The 15,490-nt window shown below is 37.5% G+C and overlaps 1 protein-coding gene across 2 annotated transcripts in view; it reads right to left on the bottom strand.

Annotated features, from left to right (window-relative positions):
• Positions 1–15,490, bottom strand: part of LOC128234635 (hemicentin-2-like) — an 84,703-nt gene that overhangs the window by 20,473 nt on the left and 48,740 nt on the right. Inside the window, exon 3 of one of the 2 annotated variants that reach the window (XM_052948993.1) lies at positions 774–806. The exons of the other annotated variant lie outside the window; for it this stretch is intronic. Coding sequence (XP_052804953.1) covers positions 774–806 — 33 coding nt within the window. The remainder of the gene's footprint in view (positions 1–773; positions 807–15,490) is intronic. 2 annotated transcript variants of the gene reach the window in all.

The raw sequence follows: 15,490 nt of genomic DNA, 5'->3' as shown, positions 1-15,490 counted from the left end.
AATTTACATCTTTCCAAATCCACGAAAATCACTGGGGGTGATTCAACATGCAAGTAACTCTGAGATGAATTCTAACATTTCAATTTAAAAGAAGACTTTAAGATATCCAATCAAATGAAAATCCCACTGCATCTATTAATGGTGCATCTAGTTTTTGTGATGTGCATAGGAAACCCAGTTTTTATACGGCAAAACGTAATATGTTAAATACTGTTAGCAAGTGAACCCAGGACATATTTTGATAACTCAAAAGCTAAAGCTGCTTCTTGTAATAATGATGTTAATAGCGATGAGTATGTAAAACCTTTTTGGACATATCACATTCTCCTCACCTTAAGGTTGTTAAGAAATGACCATTTTGAACAAATGATTATTAAACTTTATTTCTTTGTAATTTCAAGACTTTAATATACTTCCATTTAAGGGGATCATTTAAAGAGGAGTGTTTCTTCTTGCATTTTATAAACTGCCAGAACTTTTTAATGCCTTTAGAAAGGGCGACAAGTCCCAAATTTTAGAATGTTTCTGCTTTTCGCGGTTCATACAATTATAACATTACGAATAGTAAAATAATAAATCAAGCTGATAAAAAATGGCCTGTTAAAACAAGTAAATTTCATGAAAATGTCACTGTAAAGGTATTTATCATATGAACCGAGCTTCATTTTATGTTTGTATAAACGTCCATATGTGGCGTTCCAAAATTATCAAACTATCAAATATACATTCATTGAGTTAAGTGTTGAGTGGCGGCTGAAATTAAACGCACCTACCTTTTCCGAAGTTAAGTGATCTACTGTCTGGTCCTTCGAGATCATCGAATATGTAAAATACAACCAAAGCCGTTGTCATCAGGAGCATAAGAGTGTTGCACGTTTTATATTTTTCAAAGAAGTATGAATCAATAAAACCGAAATGCTGATGTCATGTATTATATGCTTCCAAATGATCTTCTTTGCAGATATTTATTTAAGGCTCTGTTTTACCAACACAAAAAGGCGAATACTCAATTACTTATAAACAGGCATATAGTGAATTAAATATCTGATAAATTTGCAAAGCTAGCAAAGAACATTGACGGACAGGCAAAACAAACCGTTATAGTTTATTCATACCATACGTGTGATCTTTCGGAAGTTATTACCGTTCCAGACTAACACTTGCCCATCCAATGTATGTCTTAATTGTATTTTATTTTATATGAAACATCATAAATAAGTTATTTGAGTTCTGTTTCAGACTTTCAATATGGATCCGAGAACAGCAGGATGCAATCCCCATTTAAGGACGTTGATGTATATGAAAACTTTAGATTGATATAAACGAAACGCAGTGCATTAACATGAATTAACATTTGAGAAGGAAAGGACAGAAGTGTTAAGCCATGTCAACATCAATATAAACAATCGTATTAAAGTAGACCTTTTGATAACTTTCACGAAGCCAGATCAGGTTGTGCAATGATCTTTTCATAAAATAACTATATGAAGACCTAGTTTTCATGCTAGGACAAGCTATGTCACACTATTTGTTCATCTATTCTTATCTTTAGTTTAGATTTCATCATACAAACATTAAAAGTATAACCTTCTATACTTGGTTGGGTGTATGTAAAATTGCATTTGATCAGTAATAAAGTTACAATGTTATTGTATTTGTTTTGTATTCACTATAACAAGGTATATTTGCAATCTGTGTTTGCCAGGGTTTCAGTTTATTTTAATTCTTAAGCTTGCGATGCTGTATTGTGTGTATATTTGTTTTGCTCATATTGTACTAATCCGCCTTTATAATTATAAAGAACATGATGAAAATAATATAATTTTCAGATTACTCTGTTTCATCTGCTTATTCCGAAACATTTGAAAAATACTAGTCGTGTGTCAACATATTAACTGTAAGTGTGACAAAAGCGGTAAAAGTATACCAGAAAATAACATGTCACAAGTTCCAGCAAAAACCAAATGACTAAGTTACTATTAATGTCAATTTGATTGTCACATTTTCTCACGCGGTAACGTTTTGCATTTTACTGCACTGACTGATTCTGCTATGGAGCGGAGCACTGAATATTTTTTATCAACTAGTGCGCTATTTTGAAAATATCCTATTTCATGCCGAATGATGACCTGAAATAATAAATAAAATAATACGAGTAATATTATAAATGGACGACAGCTAAATTTCGTGAGTGTAAGACCAAGATATACGAACTAGATACGTTTGACTTTAATAATTGTATTAAAATACTACATTGCTTACTAAATGTATGGCATAATTCTGAAACAGACGATTTGGCACTAACACAACAACCGAATGCAGTTAAGTAACGCTCTGACGAAGGTTTTGCGTCTGGAAATCTTCTTCTCAATATGATTTAAGAAACTTAAGTACTGGCTCCATTACAATAACGCTATTAGTAGGAGCACTTTAAAGAAAGAATTGCGATTTGGCAATCGGTCAAAGAAGTCAATTACATTTTGATTTCAAATTGTAAATGTAACTTGCATGCTTATTACCTAATTATAGTTTGCACAAGTATACCATACACACAGTTATAAAGTTTAGATAACATTATTCTGATAATAGTAATTGCATAGTAATAATTATAGAATGCAAATACAAACATTAATTAATACATGTTCCCTTGTATGTTTAGTAAAGCATTGGTGGATAGTAGTACTTGGTAGACGGGGACCTGCGATATAAGACAGATGACTCGCCAGTCAGTCTTTGGTTAGACAATCGATAAAAGGGATTTCATATTAAATGACATACTTCGGGAATTTGAATATGTAAGTTGTGTGTTATTTATTATCGAATAAATGTGTTATTCTTATCATTGTTAAAATTGGAGTGACAGAAATAAAACGTTATTTAAAGATGGCTGATTTTGACCTTGAATTCACGAACATCTTTTTCACCCATGTTTATTACTGTCTTCTTAAACCACAAGACTGAGAAATGTTTGAATTCAGAGTGACGCACATGACATGTGTTCTTGTTTGATTATATTCCATTAAAATAGTGCACAACACGGCCCAGGTATATTACGGTTTTTGTCTTATTTAATCTTTTGAATTTATTAAAATGGTGCTAACATATTATCAATTTACTCATTTACGCCTACATGCATAGTAAGGAAATTCGATCAAAATTACAGATTTGTATAGGAAATCATAACAAATGTCGGAACTCTCTTAGTCTGGTCAGCATTGTTTTGTTTTATCATTGCAGTAATTTAAAAAAAAAAAAGTATACATATGCCTTCGCATCAAAAACAATTATCCTTTGCAATATGTTTTGGAATAGTTAGAACTTGACACAATTTTACGACATAGTATTTTATAAAACTGTGAATCAACTGCAATTGCATTTATTCGGAAAAAAAAGTTATGTTTGTGTGTAAAACTTCTCTAGGTTACCTAGTCTACAATGTAGTGTTGGTTCATTATGATATATTTTCAAATAAGAACAAATACTACACAATAATGAAAAAGAGCAACATACCAACTTAACAAACGACACTGACAATACCTCCAAACAACAGTCGAGTTAAACACCTGGCAATGACAATACCTCTGAACAACAGTCGAGTTAAACACTAGGCAATGACAATACCTCCGAACAACAGTCGAGATAAACACTAGGCAATGACAATACCTCTGAACAACTGTCGAGTTAAACACTAAGTAATGACAATACCTCAGAACAACAGTCGAGTTAAACACTAGGTAATGACAATACCTTCAAACAACAGTAGGGTTAAACACTAGGCAATGACAATACCTCCGAACAACAATAGAGTTAATAACTAGGCAATGACAATACCTTAGAACAACAGTCGAGTTAAACACTAGGCAATGACAATACCTTAGAACAACAGTCGAGTTAAACACTAGGCAATGACAATACCTTCAAACAACAGTCCAGTTAAAAACTAGGCAATGGCAATACCTCCGAAAAACAGTCGAGTTAAACACTAGGCAATGACAATACCTCCAAACAACAGACTGGTTCAAAACCAGGCAATGAGAAAACCTCCGAACAACAGTAGAATTAAACACTAGGCAATGACAATACCTTCAAACAACAGTCGGGTTAAACACTAGGCAATGACAATACCTTCAAACAACAGTCGGGTTAAACACTAGGCAATGACAATACCTCCAAACAACAGACGGGTTCAAAACCAGGCAATGAGAAAACCTCCGAACAACAGTAGAATTAAACACTAGGCAATGACAATACCTCCGAACAACAATAGAGTTAAACACTAGGCAATGACAATACCTTAGAACAACAGTCGAGTTAAACACTAGGTAATGACAATACCTTCAAACAACAGTCCAGTTAAAAACTAGGCAATGGCAATACCTCCAAAAAACATTCGAGTTAAACACTAGGCAATGACAAAACCTCCAAACAACAGACGAGTTCAAAACCAGGCAATGACAAAACCTCCGAACAACAGTAGAGTTAAACACTAGGCAATGACAATACCTCTGAACAACAGTCGAGTTAAACACTAGGTAATGACAATACCACAGAACAACAATCGAGTTTAACACAAGGCAAAGACAATACCTCCGAACAACAGTCGAGTTAAACGATCGGTAATGATAATACCTTCAAACAACAGTCGAGTTAAACACTAGGCAATGACAATACATCCGAACAACAGTCGAGTTAAACACTAGGCAATGACAAAACCTACGAACAACAGTCGAGTTAAAAACCAGGCAATGACAAAACCTCAAAGCAACAGTCGAGCTAAACACTAGACAATGACAATACCTCTGAACAACAGTCGAGTTAAACACTAGGTAATGGCAATACCTCCGAACAACAATCGAGTTTAACACTAGGCAATGACAATAACTCCGAACAACAGTCGAGTTAAACACTCGGTAATGATAATACATTCAAACAACAGTCGAATTCAACACCATGCAATGACAAAACCTCCGAACAAGAGTCGAGTTAAACACTAAGCAATGACAATACCTCCGAATAACAGTCGAGTTAAATACTAAGTAATGACAATAACTCCGAACAACAGTCGAGTTAAACACTAGGCAATGACAATACCTCCGAACAACAGTCGAGATAAACACTAGGCAATGACAATACCTCTGAACAAATGTCGAGTTAAACACTAAGTAATGACAATACCTCAGAACAACAGTCGAGTTAAACACTAGGTAATGACAATACCTTCAAACAACAGTCGGGTTAAACAATAGGAAATAACAATATCTCCGAACAACAATAGAGTTAAACACTAGGCAATGACAATTCCTTCAAACAACAGTCGAGTTAAGACTAGGCAATGGCAATACCTCCGAAAAACAGTCGAGTTAAACACTTGGCAATGACAATACCTCCGAACAACAGTCGAGTCAAACACTAGGCAATGACAAGACCTCCGAACAACAGTCGAGTTAAACACTAGGCAATGACAAAACCTCCGCACAACAGTCGAGTTAAAAACCAGGCAATGACAATACCTCCGAACAACAATCGAGTTTAACACTAGGCAATGACAATACCTCCGAACAACAGTCGAGTTAAACACTGGGTTATGATAATACATTCAAACAACAGTCGAGTTAAACACCAGGCAATGACAATACCTCCGAACAACAGTCGAGTTAAACACTAGGCAATGACAATACCTCAGAACAACAGTCGAGTTAAACACTAGGAAATGACAATACCTCCGAATAACACTCGAGTTAAATACTAAGTAATGACAATACCTCCGAACAACAGTCGAGATAAACACTAGGCAATGGCAAAACCTCTGAACAAATGTCGAGTTAAACACTAAGTAATGACAATACCTCAGAAGAACAGTCGAGGTAAACACTAGGTAATGACAATACCTTCAAACAACAGTCGGGTTAAACACTAGGAAATAACAATACCTCCGAACAACAATAGAGTTAAAAACTAGGCAATGACAATTCCTTCAAACAACAGTCGAGTTAAAGACTAGGCAATGGCAATACCTCCGAAAAACAGTCGAGTTAAACACTAGGCAATGACAAAACCTCCAAACAACAGACGAGTTAAACACTAGGCAATGACAAAACCTCCGAACAACAGTCGAGTTAAACACTAGGCAATGACAATACCTCTCAGCAACAGTCGAGTTAAACACTAGGCAATGACAAAATCTCCGAACAACAGTCGAGTTAAAAACCAGGCAATGACAAAACCTCAGAGCAACAGTCGAGCTAAACACTAGACAATGACAATACCTCTGAACAACAGTCGAGTTAAACACTAGGTAATGACAATACCTCCGAACAACAATCGAGTTTAACACTAGGCAATGACAATAACTCCGAACAACAGTCGAGTTAAACACTCGGTAATGATAATACATTCAAACAACAGTCGAGTTCAACACCATGCAATGACAAAACCTCCGAACAACAGTCGAGTTAATCACTAGGCAATGACAATACCTCCGAATAACAGTCGAGTTAAAAACTAAGTAATGACAATAACTCCGAACAACAGTCGAGTTAAACACTAGGCAATGACAATACCTCCGAACAACAGTCTAGATAAACACTAGGCAATGACAATACCTCTGAACAAATGTCGAGTTAAACACTAAGTAATGACAATACCTCAGAACACGGTCGAGTTAAACACTAGGTAATGACAATACCTTCAACCAACAGTCGGGTTAAACAATAGGAAATAATAATATCTCCGAACAACAATAGAGTTAAACCCTAGGCAATGACAATTCCTTCAAACAACAGTCGAGTTAAGACTAGGCAATGGCAATACATCCGAAAAACAGTCGAGTAAAACACTTGGCAATGACAATACCTCTGAACAACAGTCGAGTTAAACACTAGGCAATGACAAGACCTCCGAACAACAGTCGAGTTAAACACTAGGCAATGACAAAACTTCCGAACAACAGTCGAGTTAAAAACCAGGCAATGACAAAACCTCAGAGCAACAGTCGAGTTAAACACTAGACAATGACAATACCTCTGAACAACAGTCCAGTTAAACACTAGGTAATGACAATACCTCCGAACAACAATCGTGTTTAACACTAGGCAATGACAATACCTCCGAACAACAGTCGAGTTAAACACTGGGTTATGATAATACATTCAAACAACAGTCGAGTTCAACACCAGGCAATGACAATACCTCCGAACAACAGTCGAGTTAAACACTAGGCAATGACAATACCTCAGAACAACAGTCGAGTTAATCACTAGGAAATGACAATACCTCCGAATAACAGTCGAGTTAAATACTAAGTAATAACAATAACTCCGAACAACAGTCGAGATAAACACTAGGCAATGACAAAACCTCTGAACAAATGTCGAGTTAAACACTAAGTAATGACAATACCTCAGAACAACAGTCGAGTTAAACACTAGGTAATGACAATAACTTCAAACAACAGTCGGGTTAAACACTAGGAAATAACAATATCTCCGAACAACAATAGAGTTAAACACTAGGCAATGACAATTCCTTCAAACAACAGTCGAGTTAAATACTAGGCAATGGCAATACCTCCGAAAAACTGTCGAGTTAAACACTAGGCAATGACAATACCTCTCAGCAACAGTCGAGTTAAAAACCAATACCTCCGAAAAACAGTCGAGTTAAAGACTACGCAATGGCAATACCTCCGAAAAACTGTCGAGTTAAACACTAGACAATGACAATACCTCTGAACAACAGTCGAGTTAAACACTAGGTAAAGACAATTCCTCCGAACAACAATCGAGTTTAACACTAGGCAATGACAATACCTCCGAACAACAGTCGAGTTAAACACTTGGTAATGATAAAACCTTCAAACAGCAGTCGAGTTAAACACTAGGCAATGACAATATCTCCGAACAACAGTCGAGTTAAACACTAGGCAATAACAACACCTCCAAAAAACAGTCGAGTTAACACTAAGTAATGACAATAACTCCGAACAACAGTCGAGTTAAACAATAGGCAATGACAATACCTCCAAACAACAGTCGAGATAAACACTAGGCAATGACAATACCTCAGAACAACTGTCGAGTTAAACACTAAGTAATGACAATACCTTCAAACAACAGTCGGGTTAAACAATAGGAAATAACAATATCTCCGAACAACAATAGAGTTAAACACTAGGCAATGACAATTCCTTCAAACAACAGTCGGGTTAAACACTAGGCAATGACAATACCTCCGAACAACAGTCGAGTTAAACACAAGGCAATGACAATTCCTCCGAACAACAGTCGAGTTAAACACTAGGCAATGACAATACCTCCGAAAAACAATCGAGTTAAGCACCAGATCTTGACAATACCTCCGAACAACAGTCGAGTTTATCACCCAGAAATGACAATACCTCTGAACAACAGTCCAGTTAAACACTAAGTAATAATAATACCTCCGAACAACAGTCGAGTTAATCACTAGACCATGACAATACCTCCGAACAACACTCGAGTTTAAAACCAAGCAATGGAAATACCTTCGAAAAACTGTGAAGTTAAACACTAGGTTATGACAATATCTTAGAACAAGAGTCAAGTTACAAAACAGCTTATGATAATAACTCCGAACAACAGTTGAAATAAACACCAGGCAATGACAATACCTTTGAACAACAGTCGAGTTAAACACCAAGCAATGACAATACCTTCAACAATCAGTCAAGTTGAACACTAGGTTATGACAATACCTCCGAACAACAGTCGAGTTCAACACTAGGCAATGGCAATACCTCCGAACAATAGTCGAGTTAAACACCAGGCAATGACAATACCTCCAAACAACAGTCGAAATAAACACCAGGCAATGACAATACCTCTGAACAACAGTCGAGATAAACACTAATTAATGACAATACATCCGAACAACAGTCGAGTTAAACACCAGGCAATGACAATACCTCCGAACAACAGTCCAATTAAACACAAGGCAATGACAATACGTCCGAACAACAGTCGAGTTAAACACTAGGCAATGAAAATACCTCAGAACAACAGTCGAGTTAAACACAAGGCAATGACAATACCTCCGAACAACAGTCGAGTTAAACACTAGGCAATGACAAAACCTCCGAACAACAGTCGAGTTAAACACTAGGCAATGACAATACCTCTCAGAAACAGTCGAGTTAAACACTAGGCAATGACAAAACCTCCGAACAACAGTCGAGTTAAAAACCAGGCAATGACAAAACCTCAGAGCAACAGTCGAGCTAAACACTAGACAATGACAATACCTCTGAACAACAGTTGAGTTAAACACTAGGTAATGACAATACCTCCGAACAACAATCGAGTTTAACACTAGGCAATGACAATAACTCCGAACAACAGTCGAGTTAAACACTCGGTAATGATAATACATTCAAACAACAGTCGAGTTCAACACCATGCAATGACAAAACCTCCGAACAACAGTCGAGTTAAATACTAGGCAATGACAATACCTCCGAATAACAGTCGAGTTAAAAACTAAGTAATGACAATAACTCCGAACAACAGTCGAGTTAAACACTAGGCAATGACAATACCTCCGAACAACAGTCTAGATAAACACTAGGCAATGACAATACCTCTGAACAAATGTCGAGTTAAACACTAAGTAATGACAATACCTCAGAACACGGTCGAGTTAAACACTAGGTAATGACAATACCTTCAACCAACAGTCGGGTTAAACAATAGGAAATAACAATATCTCCGAACAACAATAGAGTTAAACCCTAGGCAATGACAATTCCTTCAAACAACAGTCGAGTTAAGACTAGGCAATGGCAATACCTCCGAAAAACAGTCGAGTAAAACACTTGGCAATGACAATACCTCTGAACAACAGTCGAGTTAAACACTAGGCAATGACAAGACCTCCGAACAACAGTCGAGTTAAACACTAGGCAATGACAAAACTTCCGAACAACAGTCGAGTTAAAAACCAGGCAATGACAAAACCTCAGAGCAACAGTCGAGTTAAACACTAGACAATGACAATACCTCTGAACAACAGTCGAGTTAAACACTAGGTAATGACAATACCTCAGAACAACAATCGTGTTAAACACTAGGCAATGACAATACCTCCGAACAACAGTCGAGTTAAACACTGGGTTATGATAATACATTCAAACAACAGTCGAGTTCAACACCAGGCAATGACAATACCTCCGAACAACAGTCGAGTTAAACACTAGGCAATGACAATACCTCAGAACAACAGTCGAGTTAAACACTAGGAAATGACAATACCTCCGAATAACAGTCGAGTTAAACACTAGGTAATAACAATAACTCCGAACAACAGTCGAGATAAACACTAGGCAATGACAAAACCTCTGAACAAATGTCGAGTTAAACACTAAGTAATGACAATACCTCAGAACAACAGTCGAGTTAAACACTAGGTAATGACAATAACTTCAAACAACAGTCAGGTTAAACACTAGGAAATAACAATATCTCCGAACAACAATAGAGTTAAACACTAGGCAATGACAATTCCTTCAAACAACAGTCGAGTTAAATACTAGGCAATGGCAATACCTCCGAAAAACTGTCGAGTTAAACACTAGGCAATGACAATACCTCTCAGCAACAGTCGAGTTAAAAACCAATACCTCCGAAAAACAGTCGAGTTAAAGACTACGCAATGGCAATACCTCCGAAAAACTGTCGAGTTAAACACTAGACAATGACAATACCTCTGAACAACAGTCGAGTTAAACACTAGGTAAAGACAATTCCTCCGAACAACAATCGAGTTTAACACTAGGCAATGACAATACCTCCGAACAACAGTCGAGTTAAACACTAGGCAATGATAAAACCTTCAAACAACAGTCGAGTTAAACACTAGGCAATGACAATATCTCCGAACAACAGTCGAGTTAAACACTAGGCAATAACAACACCTCCAAAAAACAGTCGAGTTAACACTAAGTAATGACAATAACTCCGAACAACAGTCGAGTTAAACAATAGGCAATGACAATACCTCCAAACAACAGTCGAGATAAACACTAGGCAATGACAATACGTCTGAACAACTGTCGAGTTAAACACTAAGTAATGACAATACCTTCAAACAACAGTCGGGTTAAACACTAGGCAATGACAATACCTCCGAACAACAGTCGAGTTAAACACAAGGCAATGACAATTCCTTCAAACAACAGTCGGGTTAAACACTAGGCAATGACAATACCTTCAAACAACAGTCGGGTTAAACAATAGGAAATAACAATATCTCCGAACAACAATAGAGTTAAACACTAGGCAATGACAATTCCTTCAAACAACAGTCGGGTTAAACACTAGGCAATGACAATACCTCCGAACAAGAGTCGAGTTAAACACTAGGCAATGACAATTCGTCCGAACAACAGTCGAGTTAAACACTAGGCAATGACAATACCTCCGAAAAACAATCGAGTTAAGCACCAGATCTTGACAATACCTCCGAACAACAGTCGAGTTTATCACCCAGAAATGACAATACCTCTGAACAACAGTCCAGTTAAACACTAAGTAATAATAATACCTCCGAACAACAGTCGAGTTAATCACTAGACCATGACAATACCTCCGAACAACACTCGAGTTTAAAACCAAGCAATGGAAATACCTTCGAAAAACTGTGAAGTTAAACACTAGGTTATGACAATATCTTAGAACAAGAGTCAAGTTACAAAACAGCTTATGATAATAACTCCGAACAACAGTTGAAATAAACACCAGGCAATGACAATACCTTTGAACAACAGTCGAGTTAAACACCAAGCAATGACAATACCTTCAACAATCAGTCAAGTTGAACACTAGGTTATGACAATACCTCCGAACAACAGTCGAGTTCAACACTAGGCAATGGCAATACCTCCGAACAATAGTCGAGTTAAACACCAGGCAATGACAATACCTCCAAACAACAGTCGAAATAAACACCAGGCAATGACAATACCTCTGAACAACAGTCGAGATAAACACTAATTAATGACAATACATCCGAACAATAGTCGAGTTAAACACCAGGCAATGACAATACCTCCGAACAACAGTCGAATTAAACACAAGGCAATGACAATACGTCCGAACAACAGTCGAGTTAAACACTAGGCAATGAAAATACCTCAGAACAACAGTCGAGTTAAACACAAGGCAATGACAACACCTCAGAACAACAGTCGACATAAACACTAGGCAATGACAACACCTCCGAACAATAGTCGATTTAAACATCAAGCAATAACAATACCTTCGACAAACAGTCGAGTTAAACACTATGTAATGACAATATCTCCGAACAACAGTCGGGTTAAACACTAAGTAATGAATATACCTCCAAACAACTGTCGAGTTGAACACCAGGCCATAAAAATACCACAGAACAACTGTCCAGTTCAACATCATGCAATGACAATACCTCCGAACAACAGTCGAGTTAAACACCAAGCAATGACAATACCTCCGAACAACAATCGAATTTAAACCTAGGCTATGACAAAACCTCCGAACAATAGTCGTGTTTAACACCAGGCAATGACAATACCTCCGAACAACAGTCGAGTTAAAATCTAGGCTATGAAAAACCTCCGAACAATAGTCGAGTTTAACAACCGGCAATGACAATACCTCCGAACAACAGTCAAGTTACACAACAGCCTGTAATAATAACTCCGAACAACAGTCGAAATAAACACCTGGCAATGACAGTCCTCTGAAAAACAGTCGAGTTAAACACCAAGCAATGACAATACCTTCAACAAACAGTCAAGTTAAACACTAGAATATGACAATACATCCGAACAACAGTCGAGTTCAACACCAGGCAATGACAATACCTCCGGACAATAGTCGAGTTAAACACCAAGCAATGAAAATAACTCCGAACAACAGTCGAGATAAACACCAGGCAATGACAATACCTCAGAAAAACAGTCGTGTTAAACACTAGGCAATGACAATACATCCGAACAACAGTCGAGTAAAACACCAGGCAATGACAATACCTCCGAACAACAACAATACCGTCGAGTTAAACACAAGGCAATGACAATACCTCCGAACAGCAATCGAGTTAAACACTAGGCAATGACAAAACCTCCGAACAACAACAAAACCTCCGAACAACAGTCGAGTTAAACACAAGGCAATGAAAATACCTCCAAACAGTCGGGTTAAACACTAGGCAATGACAATACCTCAAAACAACAGTCAAGTTGAACACTAGGTAATAAGATACCTCCGAACAATAGTCGTGTTAAACACTAGGCAATGACAATACCTCCGAAAAAAAAGGTCAAGTTAAACACTTGGCAATGACAATACCTCCAAACAACAGTCGGGTTAAACACTACGCAATGTCAATACTTTCGAACAACAGTCGAGTTAAACACCAGACAATGACAATCCCTCTTAACAACAGTCGAGTTAAACACCAAGCAATGACAATACCTCCGAAAAACAGTCGAGTTAAACACAAGGTAATGACAATACTTCTGAATAACAGTCGAGTTAAACACTAGACAATGACAATACTTCCGAACAACAGTCGAGATAAACACTTAGCCAATGACAATACCTCCGAACAACAACAATACCTTCGCACAACAGTCAAGTTCATCACCAGGCAATGACAATATCTCCGAACAACAGTCGAGTTAAACACTAAACAATGACAATACTTCCGAACAACAGTCGAGATAAGCACTAGACAATGACAATACTTCCGAAAAACAGTCGAGATAAACACTTAGCCAATGACAATACCTCCGAACAACAATCGAGTTAAACACTAGGCAATGACAATACCTCCCAACAGTCAAGTTAAACACTAGGCAATGACAATACCTCCGAAAAACAGTCAAGTAAAACACTTGGCAATGACAATACCTCCAAACATCAGTCGAGTTAAACACCAGGCAATGTCAATACTTTCGAACAACAGTCGATTTCAACACCAGGCAATGACAATCCCTCTTAACAACAGTCGAGTTAAAGACCAAGCAATGACAATACCTCCCAACAACAGTCGAGTTAAACACAAGGTAATGACAATACCTTCAAATAACAGTCGAGTTAATCACTAAGCAATGACAATACCTCCGAACAACAGACGTGTTAAACACCAGGCAATGACAAAACCTTCGAACAACAACAATACCTTCGACCAACAGTCGAGTTAAACACCAGACAATGACAATGCCTCCCAACGACAGTCGAGTTAAACACCAGGCAATGACAATACCTCCGAGCATCAGTCGAGTTAAACACTTGGCAATGACAGTACCTCCGATGAAAAGTCGAGTAAAACACTAGGTAATGACAATACCTCCGCACAACAGTCGAGTGAAACACCAGGCAATGACAATACCTCCGAACAACAGTCGAGTTAAACACCAGGCAATGACATTATCTCCCCACAACAGTCGAGTTATACACTAGGCAATGACAATACCTCCTAACGACAGTCGAGTTAAACACTAGGTAATGACAATACTTCCGAACAACAGTCGAGTTAAGCACTTGGTTATGACAAAACCACCGAGCAACAGTCGAGTTAAACACCAAACAATGACAATACCTCCGACAACAGTCGAGTTAAGCACTTGGTTGTGACAATACCACCGAACAACAGTCGTGTTAAACACAAGGCAATGACAATACCTCCGAACAACAGTCGAGTTTAACACTAGGCAATGACAATACCTCCGAACAACATTCGATTTAAACACTAGACAATGACAATACCTCCGAACTACAGTCGAGTTAAACACTAGGCAATGACAATACATCCAAACAACGGTTTCCGGCCGTTTCCGGTAACATTGCGAATAAAATAGGGTCGGTCGGTCGTTTTTTTCTCTTTTCAGTTTCGATTTCATGCAATATTCTTTTGCATCGGATCAATTATGTTATTCGTAAGCTCTTCATAATTCACAACAAGTCAGAAAAACACAGCTTTGTTTAATGTCTAAAGTCATTTCCTTACCTTCGACTACCGTATTTTCCCGCCTATTTTGTCCATAAAATCTTGAGTTTTTGGTATAAAAAACTCGTTTAAAAGACTCGACCGGTTTTTGAAACAAATCTAGCACTTCAATTTCTACAAACCTTAGACTACTGTAAACCTGTGATAATGTTCTAGCCAAACTGTCAATCATCAACTACATTTGTTAATTTGTTTGAAGAAAATCGCCGATTTTCTTGTCAACTGTGAGCTCTCTTATCAAAGATAAGAGGTAGGTTAATAATAAAACGCGGAAATGTGTTTATTTTACGTGTTGTTTTTTTGAACAATCAATGTTTAATTCATATTCGGAGTGAATTCAAACATTTCGGTCATTGTTTTAAGAAACTCAGACGACGATAATTGTTTTTTTTTCGATCGTTTGGTATTTTCTAACCAGCCTAGGCGAAATTCTGGCAATACAATGGGATCATACGGTATGTGACTG

The sequence above is a fragment of the Mya arenaria genome, chromosome 5 (assembly GCF_026914265.1).
Source record: "Mya arenaria isolate MELC-2E11 chromosome 5, ASM2691426v1".
In the NCBI taxonomy this organism is placed as follows: domain Eukaryota; kingdom Metazoa; phylum Mollusca; class Bivalvia; order Myida; family Myidae; genus Mya; species Mya arenaria.
This window is presented reverse-complemented; position numbering and strand designations above follow the sequence as displayed.